At 45.7% G+C, this 16,622-nt stretch overlaps 1 protein-coding gene across 4 annotated transcripts; it reads right to left on the bottom strand.

Moving 5' to 3' along the window:
- Positions 1 to 741: 741 nt before the first annotated feature.
- On the bottom strand, positions 742 to 9,248 carry slc38a5.L (solute carrier family 38 member 5 L homeolog). 4 transcript variants are annotated; one of them, XM_018229322.2, is made up of 16 exons: positions 9,126 to 9,248; positions 6,701 to 6,878; positions 5,681 to 5,762; positions 5,366 to 5,481; positions 4,863 to 4,936; positions 4,628 to 4,720; positions 4,158 to 4,239; positions 3,962 to 4,044; positions 3,577 to 3,635; positions 3,166 to 3,306; positions 2,907 to 2,986; positions 2,722 to 2,822; positions 2,363 to 2,487; positions 2,141 to 2,285; positions 1,930 to 2,033; positions 742 to 1,799 (listed from the first exon to the last, which is right to left on the bottom strand). In XM_018229322.2, exons 2-16 carry the CDS (start codon positions 6,796 to 6,798, stop codon positions 1,695 to 1,697), a joined length of 1,488 nt encoding a protein of 495 aa, XP_018084811.1. In that variant the 5' UTR covers positions 6,799 to 6,878; positions 9,126 to 9,248; the 3' UTR covers positions 742 to 1,694. The 4 variants fall into 4 exon arrangements, with proteins under 4 accessions (XP_018084811.1, XP_018084810.1, XP_018084813.1 ...); XM_018229321.2 differs by having other exon boundaries at positions 6,701 to 6,827; XM_018229324.2 differs by lacking the exon at positions 9,126 to 9,248 and having other exon boundaries at positions 6,688 to 6,816.
- Between the last annotated feature and the right edge of the window lie 7,374 nt (positions 9,249 to 16,622).

Here is a 16,622-nt window from a genome sequence, read left to right as displayed (position 1 = left end):
CTTGGTGGCCAGTTAATGTACTTCAGTGGTGGAGGGTGCATTTTGGGTTCTACTAGTTCCAGCAGTCTAACTGGCTGTTTTACAGAAGCTTCGGCTTCTGTAAAACCTTGTTTCTGTGATAGAGGTTATAAGACCAGGTAACAATCTGACACGGCAAAGACCCAGAGGGGAATTCAAAGAAAAGGTGTCATTTTGCTCCAGAGCAGCAGTCAGTCAGTAGCTACATACTGGGAAATACCCCAGCCAGTGAAGTGGGGGAAGTTTTGGGGGTATTGTAAGTTCCTGTGAGAATACTGGGGTATGAGGACCAAGACATGACATTTCAACTGTCCCAAGCCAACTCCAAACAGTTAATCTTAAAGCCAGCTAAAATTGTGTCCAGTGTCATTGCACAAACCTCACAAGCATGCATGCTTTCATCATTTCATGCCTTGCTTTTTTCCTTTTAGTCACTCAGACCCAATGGGCCTGGCTCACAGTTGCACCTCCCATGTGTATATCGTTTGCCAAGATTTAATACATTGCAAATCCAGGGAAAGCTGTGCATGAAATAGCTCATAGGAGTCTGTATTTGTTACTTTCCTGGTTTTCCCTGAACCGCAGGTACATTAAATCATTTGCTGTGAGTCCTTCTGCTGTGGCAGAATAGTCACGGATAACCCAATTTATCACTAAAAAATGATTAAGGGTCAGTTTCTCATTGTGTGCAAGTTATGTATATATAAATTAATGGCAGTCAGGTTTTTGCATAAAATTATTTATTTACCTCTTTTCTGCATACAGTCCACATTTACACATTGCTCGCTGTGGCCCTTGTAACAGTCTGGGAATTACCATCTTGCCCTTCCAGTATGTTTGTGGAGTGTGTAAAACCGGAGGACACTGCGCTAGTTGGCACAATCCAGCACCAAAGCATTGAAATTCCCACTGAATTCACAGTGATCAGGAAGAAAGGGTTGGGAAAAGGTTTGAAGCCAGCTTCCGAGAGGATGGACTCGGCTGAACTATGAGACAAGTAAAACTGTGCACTGTAGGCTTTGTATACTATTTTATACTTTAGTTGTGTGACTACAGAGAAGTGACCGTCGATTATAAAAGCACTATTAGAACTGATTCGTTGATATTTGCAATAGTACAAATGAAAATGATGTTGTGATGTGTAGGGGTAGCTGCATGCCTTTTATTGTGTTGCTGCTGTAGTGTCCTCTCAAAGAGAGTGATTAACTATCCCCCTGAGTGCAGCACACACTCTTACCCCTTCTTGGAGGAGGCATAGTGAGGTAGATACACTATGATTCAATGACGTTTTGGTAACACTCAGGTTGCAGAGGTGAGGGACACAACCACAGGTGCTTGGGGTAAAGGTCCAACCTAGTGCTTTCTCCAAGGACAGACAGTCGGGGCCTGCTATAAACTAATATAGAGTTTTGCATCCCTGTAGTGGCAGAGGGTCAAGCATGAGAACAGTGTGACTCCACCCCCGGAGTCAGTTTGGGCACACATGGCTTTGTCTTGTGCTGTTACTTGAGGAGGCCCCTCTCCCCTCATTTAGTTTCTTTGGGTCCTTTGGCTCTCAGGTTTAAATAAGGATTGTTCCTTCCACTTGCAGGGTGCTGCTGCATCACTTTGGATACATGGGTCCCTAAGAGAGCTGCCCTAATGTTCATATCAAAGGGAGAGGAGGGAGGGTTTGGTTAGTGCCCACCAACGTTGCTCTTTCCTGTCGTCACCCAGTCGACTATGATGAAACTCAGGCTCACTATCATGAAAATGAATCCCAGAAATGCAAACACGGCAGCCTGGATGAAAGAGACAAAGTGAGAATAAGGTTATTGAGGAGAAAAGCAGTAAGAGTGAAAAACAAAGGGGAGGACTATGGAGGATAAAGAGAGAGCAAGTGCAAGTATGGAGAAAGGAGACCGTAATGACCTGTATCTTGGGACGTGACCGGAGCGGTTCCTTATCATTGGGGACGATGCGGATGTAGAATATGCTTGGGAGGATGAAAATAAGACTGGGGGCTGATGTGGCTCCTGTAATAGCAGAGAACGAGGTTATCAATAATCAACAATCTACGGGGTGTATGTGTGTGTGTGGGGGTCTCCCTCTGGTGCAAAGCGATGAATGAAGGCATCATTACCGATAACTCCAAAAATATCCTTGATGTTGGGGACGAAGATGACGAGAAAATTGACAGCAATAAGCAACACCACAGCTATGACAATATGACGCCACCACTTAAAATCCGCCATTGGACAAAGAAGTTGCTGAATAGCTCTACGGATCTAGAGATGGGAGAGCAATGTGAGGCTGGGCAATTCTTGTAACAAAGAGTTTAAATATAGTGCAAGATTGTACTTACTGGGAACAGAACAACTGGTACAGTAAGTGTGACAGCCACCAGCACAGCAAGACGTACAGAAAGCACAAGCTTGTCCAGGGGATCCACCTTGTTGTAAGTGTGCAACATCTCTGTTTCAACATTACCTGCAGTGAAAGACCATAGGCATGATTATATGCCTTGTAATAACAAATTCACCCACTGGAATTCTTTAAAAAGCAAAATCATGCTTTCCTCTCACCACACCCTGCTGCTGTTTGCTTCATTCTACCCTCTTTTATCTCTCTGAACCCCTGCAATGATGTTATAGAGTGCAGCAGACAGACACCCAAAAATGTTCCCCATCACACCCAAAGAAAGGGTTCCTACTTGCCACTGACCATAAAAGGTTAAGTAGCCAAAGACGGCAGTCAGCAGGTACATGATAAACATGGCAAAGATGGAGACGTTGGCCACATTTTGCATTCGTGACTTGGAAGCCCTGTGGGTGGAAAATAAAACAATAATGTGGCTAGTCAGTAAGAATTGTATAACTGGCATAGTTGCATATGAATGTATACATTACCTGCGTAGCTCTGTGTATATGGGCAGAACCTCGGGATGGCACACAAAGGCAAATGCCACAATTGGGATGGAGTAAGCTGTCTGCAAGAGTAAAATGGAGTTAGAATTATCCAACACTCAGCAGGAGAGTCTGCATGAAGTGACAGCTCTCTGTTCTCTGCTGTGCATATGCACAGCTGCCTTACACAGGGCATTATATGACAATGGAAGATTTGTGTTGTGTTACTGGCACATTTGTAAAATGAGCTACTCACACTCACCTGAGAATTGCCTGTGAACAGTTTAGCTGTGCAATTGTCTTCATCCTTCCACTTCTCAGTCACATTGTGACCATTGGTGTAGTGGTCTACTGTTATTGTGGTGTTCAGTGGGCAAGGAATTACAGAGTATTTGTATATAACCTGGGAAGAAGGAAGTGTCATGAGTCATTGGGACACTTGGATTGGAGCCAAGAGTGTGGCAGCATGAAAACCTGAAATATTGCTATTCTATTCTGTGGATGTGGAAATGGGCACAGCTTAAAAGGGTACATTCATGAAACAATTGCAAGTAGAAAATGGCTGGAGCTTTGGCTTAAATGTACTGATTAGGGAATGGCAAGCTACGCCAGTTTGCTGCCCTGTAATAGTAAAGGAAGAAATGTTGTAGTCTTTAAAGGTGTTTTCACTCACCGAACACAAAAAGAAGACCATACAAGTGAGGGAGAAACCACTGGTATATCCCAGGTATCCTGCAGAATTAAGGACAGGGTGCTATCAGAATGCTGCCCACCCATCTGTTCCAAACATATAAGTTGAAAAGCGTCTTGCTGTCCATTAGCAAATTCTATAGTTAAACACACCCGGCTGTCAACCGGCAAAGACTAAACACAGACTTAGGCTCTTTATCACTCAATACAACCCAGTTAGAGAAACCACCTAGTGTGCTGGGTAACTTTTTGTCCCTTAACATTATAGGGTTGCTTGGTGTGCTACAGTAAACTCCCAAACTGTCAAGTTTCTCTAGAGCATCTAACCATTAGCCTGTAAGAGGGAGCTGACAGATTTCACACCTTACCTAGATGCTTCATAAGAGCCAGAGGAAGAATGATGAGGACACTGACTATAATGATGAGGTAGTTGCCATTCATATACCAGGCCCTGTAGAGATTAGAAAACTTACATAGTAGGCACAGGGACGAGGAAATGCAAGATTTGGCTCACATGTAAGTGCTTGGACATGCTTATCTTACATATATGGCAACCATTCTTACCCGGAATTACTGGTCAGGCCCATGAAGGTTTGGATAACTAGTGGCAGTTCATATTTGATGATGTACAAATAACTGGACATTGCTGGAATGCAGAATGTATATAAGGATAATGGAAAGCAGTTTGCTACAACAGGACTACTGACATGACAGAGAAGGCTGAATGTTAGGACAGATGTGTGAGAGGAAGGCAGAACATCTGATACAACCGGAAGATTGATATTGGAGAGAAGTATAGTGGGTATGGGTCAATGAATGTTTTATAGGACAGGGCTGTTGATAGAGAAAAGAAAGTTGTAGAAAGAGGATGACATGTGTCACTAGGAAGAAGGGAAAATGTTAGTTACAAACAACACGTGGGCAGATTTGAAAGAGAAGGCTAGTTCTAAGAAGAGCACGGAGGAATATAAGAACAAATGGTGAAAGCAAATAATATAATTGAGTAGACAGCACAAAGTAGTAGGGTTCCTTACCTCCCACATTGTGCATTGTTATAATCGTTGCTGCCAGAATCTTCCCACCAGTGCCAAAAGCTCTTAATCCTAGCTGCTCATAAGCACGGATTCCTATAAGGGAGGGACAAGTAGTGGGTTGTTTGAAATGGTGAGAACATGGAAGATTTTACACTTTAATAGATCCAAGAAAGTACCAAGTGGTTGAGGAGAAGAAGATGCAGGGGTGTTGTGAAGACGCCTACAATGTGCTTACCCACAACTCCGGAGCACTTGAGAAGCAGATGAATGGAGTAAGAAGACAGTAGAGCGATGGAGATCAGAAGGATTCTGTACAGCAGAAAAAGTCATTAGGCCAGCTCAGCACATCAACTCAACACAGTAATACCAACCAAGGTCATGCATATGTACATTCAGCTAATAGTATGATGTATATGAATCGTGTCTCCGCTGTACCCTATGATAATATGTATTGTGTACATTAGGTTATGGCACAAGATTTGCTTGTGTATCTGTACAGCTTATTTATAAAATATAAGCAGGGCACCTTGTGCAGACGGCTGGCGCATATTTCTGCCCACAATGCACCATTCTTTCCTTCCTTTAGCCTGTCTATATGCCTCTGTGGAAACCAAGCAGCTGTTGAACTAGACGATGTGTCAACAGAATGTTCTTTCCCATGCTGATAAGCTGTGAGCCGAGCAGAGGGCATGGCTGGAGGGTTAGTGCTAAGTGCAATAGTGCAGCAGGGGTACTCACACAAAGAGAATGATGCCTGTGTTAGACATGGCATAGGCCAGGCCTAGAATCCCGCTGCCCATAATGGCATTGCTCAGGTTAAACACAGACATGCCAAATGACGTCTTCCCTTCAAACTGTTGGAACAAAATAGAAGCAGTTGGCTTAGGAAGATACAAGGAGAGGAATATGGAGGTTGGGGGCATGCAGAGGAGGGTGCAGGGAGGGCAATATGGAGGAATTCAGCTGTGTTGGAGAGATGTAGGGAGTTGATGGCATAAAAAGAATGAGTGCAGAGGGGAGGGGACATGTATGAAATATACCCATAGTTCTTACATCGGTGAAGTTGGATTTCTGGGCAACCACATGTGACAGAAACCTTTCCCGTTCTTCAAGGGCTGGTTCTTCTGCTTCATCCCTAGAAAAGAAGCCCAGTTGGGAGTTGTTCATGGGAATGGATGGGGCTGGACCAAATTTCCTCTCAAATATATCTGTTCCTGGTGTGCGAGAGGGGATAGTCCTTTTCTCCCCTTCTCTCCTTCTCTCCTTTTCCATGTCTGGGAAAAATGGTGATTAACATCCTAGGCCTCCCCAAAGTCTTACTATCTAACGGCACCGTATATATATATATATATATATATATATATATATATATATATATATATATATATATATATATATATATATATATATATATATATATATATATATATATATATATATATATATTATAAGTGCAGCCTTACTAAATGAATCCCATGCACCAGATTCCTCAATGAAGCCTGCTGCATCTGTAACCAGCAAGTGTGGTGCAGAATTTCCTACTGTGGGTGACACTTTGCGGCTTTGAGAAAATAGAATGTTCCTTCCTAGGGGGACCCTGGGACAGTCAAAATATGCTCAATTAAGCCTACATACTGAGAGCAAGGGGAAACATGCCAGATAGCTGGCCCTGTAGTACATCATTACTCACTGGTGCTCTTTACCAAAGGAAACTTTATACTTAAGTGGCACAGAAGGGCCTCATCGGGGAGGTGGGAAGTTGGCACAATAATCAACTGTACGATTAAAATATATTGTGGGCCCAAACACTACAGAACTAGACCAGAAAACCACCTGTTTGCCTGGTCTGGACACAGAGATTTCTTTTTGTCTCTAAATATTATAATAATAATAATAATCATATTAGCTCTCCCACATGCCCTCTAGTGACCAAGTGGAGTCATAACGGTTCTGCTAACTAGGGCTGGTTCTAGGCTAGATTGGCTTCCACCCACAGGGCCAACAAGGTATACTGCCACTTCCCTATCACATTCCACAATCACATAATGTACCGTACCCACCCATCATGCTCACCCGTCCTCCATGTTCAGTCTGTCTGTATTCAGGCTCTCTGACACGCTGCCATTTAGCATGTGTGCATCTTCTCCATCCCCTAGATTATCCAGTTCCATGGTGGGCGCCAAATGGGTTCAGCGAGCTGCTGCTTACAGTAGGATGGTACAGGAGAAAGAGTTGTAGAGTGTAAGATGACCTTCAAGGGAGACACACGAGACATCAGGGCATTTTTGGACACCCACACGTGCTTTCTCTCCTACCTACTATCGATTGATCTCCTCCATGTCTCGCACAGCTTAAGGTTTCGAATTTTATTTGTTATTTTTGCTACTGGCTAACACAGTACCACAGTTTTTGTTTTGTGCTTTTCTTCTCCTCCATAATTCTTGCACTTAGCCAGCTGTTGGGGATTTGGGCTTGATACCACAGCACTAACCCATAATAATCTCCCTCTCATATGTATAAATACAAATATGGAGAGAAGGAATATTCTGGGCACACAATAAGTTATACCTCATACTGTACTGTCTAAGGCAGGGGTAGGCAACCCACGGCTCCAGGGCCTCATGTGGCTCTTCATCCTATTTGCTGCGGCTCGCTCTTGTGGCTTTGCACACCTGCTGGCGGCTTCTTGAGTGTGCGACCAGCTAATGGTTAGCTTACTGTGGTCGCACACTCAGGAAGTCGTCAGCAGGTGTGAGGGCTGTATAGATGTCCCAAGAGTGACAGGCAAGAACGAGCCGCAGCAAGATGATTCCTCATGGTCCTTACCCCCCGGTCACACACTCAAGACAAGAGAGGGAAGATCAGCATGGAGCTTCAGAAACAGAAGACTTTTAAAAGTTTATGTTTTGCGGCTCCCGACTATTTTTCTCCTGACTATTTTTCTCCTGACTATTTTTCTTTAGTGGAAGAGGGGCAAAATGTCTCTTTTGATAGTAAAGGTTGCTGACCCTTGGTCTAAGGGAATCAAAATGGCACCTCCTCCTCCCATATGTATAAATACAAATATACAGAGAAGGAATGTTCTGGGCACACAATAAGCTATACCCTCATACTGTACTGTCTAAGGGAATCAATATGGCACCTCCTCCTCCCATATGTATAAATACAATTATACAGAGAAGGAATGTTCTGGGCACACAATAAGCTATACCCTCATACTGTACTGTCTAAGGGAATCAATATGGCACCTCCCTCCTCCCATATGTATAAATACAAATATACAGAGAAGGAATGTTCTGGGCACACAATAAGCTATACCCTCATACTGTACTGTCTAAGGGAATCAATATGGCACCTCCTCCTCCCATATGTATAAATACAAATATACAGAAAGAAATGTTCTGGGCACATAATAAGCTATTATTATTATTTGTTGAAACATAACTGGCTTAATGGAATTGCTGTGTCTGAAAAGAGCTCATAGAGTCCTGGGGAGTCCTAACAACTGCACCCAGAGTCCATCAAAAGCCTATTGTTACAGTACTGGAGTTTTTAGATTCTCCCCATGTCTGGGTGGCTTTCCTCTGACAAATGTACAGGCAGATTAAGTGAAACTGACCATAATGTGTGTTATAGAGACGTGACTGATACATCTGTAGACATTTGCAACGTGCATTTGGGTGGTATAATGAGGAAAAGTTAGGGAGCTTTAGTGAGGAAATGCTTATGAGAGTTGCACCTGAATCCACTTTTATTAAAGGTTCTTGCACTCCCCACACTTCCCTAGAGTTGCTCTGTCCTTCACTGCTACACAGGGGAAACACAGGGGATGCCATCACTTTACACCAACAGCATTGTACTACAAACACAGGCAGCATTCCTTACAAGTCATATACATAGACCTCTGTACCCCAGTTATTAGGGGCACAATCTCTCTACTGATGTGGCAGGGAAGGTTGCCAGTAGTGAGCTCTTTGGCTCCTCTCTGTTTATTACCTATAGGGCAGATCTCACAGGGACTGGACACGTTGTCAAACACATCTTAGGAAACTCCCTGTGGATTCTTCAGCCTGAGCTCACAGAATTACCCCCCAGCAATGCCTCTCTCTCGGCAAGTTGAACTCCCCCGGTCTCTCAAGATCAGAGGACTAAACTCCCCCTTTCTATGTGGGGGACAGTTGAAAGTGAGGGAATTACCCCTATACACACACATCCTCTGTTTCTGGGGAACTGAAACATGTGCTCACACACAAAGGCCTGCACCCCACATCAACACCTACTTCCTGACCATTTTTAGAACACCCCTTATAAGAAGATGCCTTCCCATGTAGAGATGTCCCCATTTTAGGAGAACAGACCCCCCCCTTCACTTTCAGTTAGGGGAGGTGCTGGCTGATGCAAGAGCCGCATGGAGTTACAATAAGGGGGGCAGCTTTAATCTCCCCTTTGCACACTCCCCACTCCTCGTTACCCCTTCCCCAGCACCCCAAGTACTCACCAAGCTCATCCCAACAAAGGGAGCCCTCCAGTCCCGGGGAGATTTCCTCCCTGTTTTAGCAGAAGCAGTGGAGAGGACGGAGGCAGTGTGCTTGCTGTCACACTCACACTCACAAAAAGAAAGCAACCTATCACAGCCATCCAGCCCAGCCAATCAGATGAAGCCCCCCCCCCCACACACACACACTGACTATAGGCAAAACTTTGTCTTTGTTCTACTGCCCTAAACACTGTAATCTTTGTAACATTGTCTGGAGTAACACCATCATTCTGCTTCATTCAGTGTATCCCTCCTGCTGTTATGTTATACTGATACATAGTAACATTGTCTGGAGTAACACCATCATTCACTGTATCCCTCCTGCTGAGAGTACTTTATACTGATACATAGTAACATTCTCTGGAGTAACACCATCATTCAGCTTCATTCATTGATACAGGAATATACTATGATAACATATTTATAGCAGATAAGGATGGCAGGCCCTCCAGCTGGCTGTTTGCTTATCTGCCTGGTGGCCTTGAGTCTCACAGTGTTGCTCACACTCACATTCCTCCTGCTCTGTTTGGGGGCTGGATTTATTCCCAGATTTAGATCCTTTTGAACCAAATAATTTGGGGTTTGTGTGCTTGCAGAGTGTGAGGAATTTTGGGGAGCTTGGTGCCCCATCCCATGCCTGGTACGATGTTGAAATTAGCCAGCTAATATCAGTGTTCTTCCTCATTCAGTGTTTCCTATGACACCGTGTTGCACGTGTGTGCGTGTAGGCCTGGCACGCTACATATTTACACTGCGTATGGACCTGTCTTCCCAACTAGTATTTTCACTGAACAGAACAAACCTGTTTGCTGGGGAGACGGTGAGAAATGCTGCATTACACCCATACTCAGTGCAGCCCGTGTTATAAATCACACAGCAAGTGACAGACTGTTGAGGCACATCCTATTAATATAGATATACAGTATAAATATATATTACTGGGCTGTGTCCTTCTACTACATACTCAATGCTAATAAGCTGTAAACTGACTTGCAGAGTTGTGTGACTTGCTCTGTCTGGGGGTAGTATATACTGCTGAGCTGTGCCACCCTGCTCACACACACACACACACACACACACACACACGTGTTTATATGAGCCCCCCGTGTAGCTACTGACACATGACTGGGCTTCTGCTATAGAAACAGCCAGCGAGGGCTCCTCTTCCCATGCACTGGGTACAGACACTTGTCTTTCATAAAGCACAACTGTATCTCAATCCTCTCACTCAACTCTGTGTGTTTCTTGGGAACAGGGTGTATGCTGTGGGGCGCACTGGTAGCTAATCAGCCATGCACAGTAGATTTGGCACCTGCTGGGTGTATTGGATTCAACATGTTGTTCGTCTCTGACATAGTACAATGATGTATGGAGAGTCTCGCCAATTCGTTTAAAGGAGAGGTGTTTGGGGTGCTAGGTTGCACATCATCAGTATTGGAAGGGCCTCAGATGAGGGATCTAGATTCCCCTACAAGTCTGTTCCAATCCAAGATGGGTGCTACCTATCCCCATGATCTTATGCCATGTGTTCTAGTTTCCCAGTGTATTGGTGTGACCCATGGGCATCAGGACAGAACTCTGACCCCTAGACAGCACCTCTCAGTTTTGTGGAATGACAGAAGGGGGATAGGAATTGGGGTCCTGACGCTCACTCCCTTGCTTACATAGGCCTGTTGCACTTCCGTATAAAATAAATATATATATATATATACTGTATATATATACGTAATAGAGCCGGGAGCTGCAGGGATGCTTGACTGATCCATTCCTCTCCCATTTCTCTTTGTACTTAGCTGCACTGTTTCACCCCCCTGCAGTGAGCGGCGCCAGTTCCTGAGGAGCTGCTACTTCCCATATACAGACCTGTATCACATCCGGGAAATAAAGAACAATGGAGCGTAGACACAGGTATCCCCCAAAGGTCAGTCTCACAGCTTCTCTCATATAGATCTGGTGCTTTGCCATTGTCTGAGGGGAGTCAGCAGGACTGTGTATAGCCCTATGGGGTATATCTACCCTTTCTACAGTGTCCAAACTGTCTCCCAGCACCGACTGCCATAATTGGGAAGGATCTGGCTGGGCACCAATGTGCATTCACACATCTGCAGCAGTGACCTGTAGCCCCTGGGTCCTGGCTTATGGGAGAAAAATCTATTATACATAAACATCTAAATATCCATAAACATGTTATGAGCTAAGGGGTCAGTTAGGGGGAGATTTGGGGTGAGTGATTATTTGTGTCCTGGGTACCCCTGGAACTATAGCAGGGTGACTGTTACCCCAATGTTTCTATATATCTGTAACCTTGTTATGAGCTAAGGGGGCCCAGTCTGAAGGTCAGTTATGAGGAGATTTGGGGTGAGTGTTTATTTGTGCCCTGGGTACCCCTGGAACTATAGCAGGGTGACACCCCAATGTTTCTATATATCTGTAACCTTGTTATGAGCTAAGGGGGCCCAGTCTGAAGGTCAGTTAGGGGGAGATTTGGGGTGAGTGCTTATTTGTACCCTGGGTACCCCTGGAACTATAGCAGGGTGACACCCCAATGTTTCTATATACCTGTAACCTTGTTATGAGCTAAGGGGGCCCAGTCTGAAGGTCAGTTAGGGGGAGATTTGGGGTGAGTGCTTATTTGTACCCTGGGTTCCCCTGGAACTATAGCAGGGTGACACCCCAATGTTTCTATATACCTGTAACCTTGTTATGAGCTAAGGGGGCCCAGTCTGAAGGTCAGTTAGGGGGAGATTTGGGGTGAGTGCTTATTTGTACCCTGGGTACCCCTGGAACTATAGCAGGGTGACACCCCAATGTTTCTATATACCTGTAACCTTGTTATGAGCTAAGGGGGCCCAGTCTGAAGGTCAGTTAGGGGGAGATTTGGGGTGAGTGCTTATTTGTACCCTGGGTTCCCCTGGAACTATAGCAGGGTGACACCCCAATGTTTCTATATACCTGTAACCTTGTTATGAGCTAAGGGGGCCCAGTCTGAAGGTCAGTTAGGGGGAGATTTGGGGTGAGTGATTATTTGTACCCTGGGTACCCCTGGAACTATAGCAGGGTGACACTCCAATGTTTCTATATATCTGTAACCTTGTTATGAGCTCAGTGGGCCCAGCCTGAAGCTCAGTTAGGGGGAGATTTGGGGTGAGTGATTATTTGTACCCTGGGTACCGCTGGAACTATAGCAGGGTGACACCCCAATTTTTCTATATATTTGTAACCTTGTTATGAGCTAAGGGGGCCCAGTCTGAAGGCCAGTTAGGGGGAGATTTGGGGTGAGTGCTTATTTGTGCCCTGCGTACCCCTGGAACTATAGCAGGGTGACTGTTACCCCAATGTTTCTATATATCTGTAACCTTGTTATGAGCTAAGGGGGCCCAGCCTGAAGGTCAGTTAGGGGGAGATTTGGGGTGAGTGATTATTTGTACCCTGGGTACCCCTGGAACTATAGCAGGGTGACACCCCAATGTTTCTATATACCTGTAACCTTGTTATGAGCTAAGGGGGCCCAGTCTGAAGGTCAGTTAGGGGGAGATTTGGGGTGAGTGCTTATTTGTACCCTGGGTACCCCTGGAACTATAGCAGGGTGACACCCCAATGTTTCTATATACCTGTAACCTTGTTATGAGCTCAGTGGGCCCAGCCTGAAGCTCAGTTAGGGGGAGATTTGGGGTGAGTGATTATTTGTACCCTGGGTACCGCTGGAACTATAGCAGGGTGACACCCCAATTTTTCTATATATTTGTAACCTTGTTATGAGCTAAGGGGGCCCAGTCTGAAGGCCAGTTAGGGGGAGATTTGGGGTGAGTGCTTATTTGTGCCCTGCGTACCCCTGGAACTATAGCAGGGTGACTGTTACCCCAATGTTTCTATATATCTGTAACCTTGTTATGAGCTAAGGGTAGGGTTGCCACCTATTTTGGAAAAAAAATACCAGCCTTCCTATATTCTTGCCGTTTTTTCCTATTAATAACATTGGCATCAAGCATAATTTTTACCAGCCAGGCCAGTAAAATACTGGCCAGGTGGCAACCCTAGCTAAGGGGCCAACTTCTCTGCTGCCTCTACCTCTGGTCATTTGCTTCTTTTCAGATTGGAAAGCAGCAGAGGGGCAGCAGCAGCGGAAGAAGGAATAGTTGGTGAGCTGGTGGTGGGGTGAGTTGCACGATTGAGGTGGGTGGGTCATGCCAGGCCTTCCCTTTGGCACCTTTCTTTGTCCAACACTGGCCTGGCCCTGACATTGTCCACACCCTGGTCAGACTCCTGCCTGCCCCCCGTTGGCCTTGCATACAGTATGTGTTACAATCACGGGACACTCATAGGCTCAGTCTCAGGGACAGACATATAACTGATTCAGCCCTCAGCAGCCCATATGGAAATTATTTAAATAGATGGTATTGTACATAAAATCATTCATTGTAGGTCTCCAGCACACGTGGTTAATGATGGCCACCTTTAAAGTGTTTTGGCACACGGGCCCCTGGTCAGTCTGCCTGCAAATAAGTAAAGTGCTTGTTTCTGTACTGTGAGGGCACCATTTATTTGACTAGTGCTTCAAATTTGTGCCAGTTTGTACAGGGCTCCAGTGCCCCCTAGTGCTAGAATGAGTAATATCACCCAGGGGATGTATATCATTCAGAGATCTCATGTGCAGTTTCTGGGTTGCAGGGATTTTCTCTATCTGCACATTGCTTCTTCCTCTGTTTTCATATAGAGGTCAGGAAAGAGAGGATTCTTGGTTGGCTTTCTCAGCCTAATATGTGAGTGGCTCCACTTCTAGCCATGTAACTGCCATGTCTGTGAGTGAGCAGCAGGGGCAGCAGAACACAGTTCTTGGGACACTACGGCAGCATCTTATAATAAGATTATTGTGATAAATCTGTCACTTCAAAATCGCCTTCATTTCAAGTTTAATCGGATGAGAGGCAGCACTTCTCTCAAGTGGTTGCACTTTCCTATCTTCCTGCCAGGTGTCTAGGGAATGGTTTTAGAACAAAAATAATGTCTTAAAAATGTATATTTTAAATTTAGAGAGCAAAGGCAGCAGAGACATTTTATGCTTCTGTCATCAGCGGCCACATCCGGACTCTGTATCACAGATATGATAACAACACTGTGCAAAGGCCTCTGTGATGTCATCAACTCTTTTGGGGGCACCTTACAGAACCCCCTCTCCCCACGGAGGGCCCAGGACCCCATATGTTTGGGATAGATTTAAAAGCCAGCATAAGGACATACATATGGCAAAGGTAGTGACTGGAACTGATTAACTGGGGTTTCAAAACTAGAACCAGTTTGGCACAAAGATAGAAAAAGGCTGGAGGGAAGCTGGTACTAGAAAAAACTGGAGAGGAGCTGGCACTGGAAGGATGCTGGCACTGGGACAGGCTGAAGGGATGCTGGCATTAGAACAGACTGGAGGGATGCTGGCACTGGGACAGGCTGGCACTAGTAAAAGCTGGAGAGGAGCTGGCATCAGAATAGGCTGGAGGGAAGAGCCAGCACTGCTTCTTCAGTGGGGTCCATGGTCAGTTTTTACTGTTGGAGCAACTTGGAACGGCAGGAGGAGCCATGGATCCATAAAGGGTTGGAGTGAGGCCCAATGAGGAAACAGAAGTGTGGTGCAGGCAGGGCAGGTCTTATAAACAGGAACACAAGGCAGGCCACACAGACACAGATGGTAGAACAGACGGGCATGAAATCCGCAGCAAGGCACTCATCAGTGGATAGATACTCAGTACCATAATATCAGTGGGGCTGGCAGCCTAAGGGCACTTACACGTGTGTGCTCATGCATTCCTGTGTGTGTGTAACGCATCAAAAAGTCACCCTATGGGAACATATGGGCAAACGCTCGCGTGTCAGAGACTTAGGGTGCCTGAAGCAGCAGATTGGGTGCTCCTCCTGCAAGGTGTACATAGAAGAGCATGGGGGAAACTGCAGGGCGAAACTAGGACAGTTGGGCAAAATACACACACACAGACTAGGTAGCCAGTACTTCAAAGGTAGAGATTGCAGGCCAAGAAAAGATTGTGGCGGTAGGACACTGAGAGGGACAGTAAGACAAGATGGCAACAGTTAGACAGGATGGGGACACAAGACACATTAGGGCGAGACCAGAATTAGGGGTAGGCACCTGGCTAAGGTATAGAAGGGAGAAGGGCACTGTTTCAGTATGCAGATGGACAAGCAAGAAGTGACAGCTGGGGTGGAGGGGTAGTGGCCATGGAGGAGGAGGGCAAGATGGATACAGTAAGGCAAGATGGAGACAGTAGGACAAGATATAGACCATAGGAAAAGATGGAGACAGTAGGACAATATGGAGACAGTGGGACAGGATAAGGAGAGTAGGACAAGAAAGAGAGAATAGGGCAAGATGGAGACAGTAGGACAAGATGGAGACAGTAGGACAAGATATAGACAGTAGGACAGGATGGAGACAGTGGGGCAGAATGAGGATAGTAGGGCAAGATGGAGACAGTAGGGCAAGATGGAAACAGTAGGACAAGATGGAGACAATACAGCAATATGGAGACAATACAGCAATATGGAGACAGTAGAACAAGATGGAGACAGTGGGGCAGGATGAGGACAGTAGGACAAGAAAGAGACAGTAGGTAGGGATGAAACTAGGGTAGGTAGAAGAGGCGTGTGCCTAGGAGCTGGGGGAGGGGCGTCAGACACTTACCCTCTCTTCCGCCTAGTCCGATCCCCAGTCTCCAGTCCACAGAAGTGAGAGAGACTGTGCCTGTGCACATCTGTTCATGTGTGCCTATTCACTTGTGCGCGCGTCAGTGGTGGGAGGTGACACAACCAAGTTGCTTAGGGCACCTGGCCTTGCCCAGCACTGACAGTAGGGCAGGATGGGCAAATACAAGGGGTCCTCTGCACTCAACCCATTACCAATATATTAAGGACATTGAGACATTTTATGTCATAAGCTACTAAAAAAATGTATTAGCCCCTCTGTAGTGCATTCCCCTGCATCCTAGTCCATTATGTCTCGGTGGAACGTGTGTGGAGGGAAATGACAGTGAGAACTGAATAATACAAGACCTACACGAGAAGAGCTGAACCTGATCCAATATGAATGGAATGTTTCCTGTAGGGATGCCCTGGATCAATGGATTAGGGTTCAGAAATGCCAGGTCCCAGGCCAAGAACATGACAGATGTTAATAAGCAGCTATCAATGGCTCTTGTGTTGGGGCAGCACATACTGACCAGGAGCCAAATTCTCCTCCCTGAGATACCTTCTTGTGTCAGCCAAGGATCTCTCTCTCTCCCTTATGGGACCCTGTCAAACCTGGTGCCCATTCAGCTTCTCCCATCTGGCCCTGTTCCACTGTGACTTCATGACTCTGCACCCCCACCCTAATCACAGACACCCATCTCCCACCAAGCCCAGTCCTTGCATGTCTTCATCACTTACATGTCACTTACATATGGTACTTAAGCC

This window comes from Xenopus laevis, chromosome 8L, assembly GCF_017654675.1.
Source record: "Xenopus laevis strain J_2021 chromosome 8L, Xenopus_laevis_v10.1, whole genome shotgun sequence".
Taxonomy (NCBI): domain Eukaryota; kingdom Metazoa; phylum Chordata; class Amphibia; order Anura; family Pipidae; genus Xenopus; species Xenopus laevis.
The sequence above is the reverse complement of the archived record's forward strand: the minus strand, read 5'-3'. Positions and strand labels throughout refer to the sequence as shown.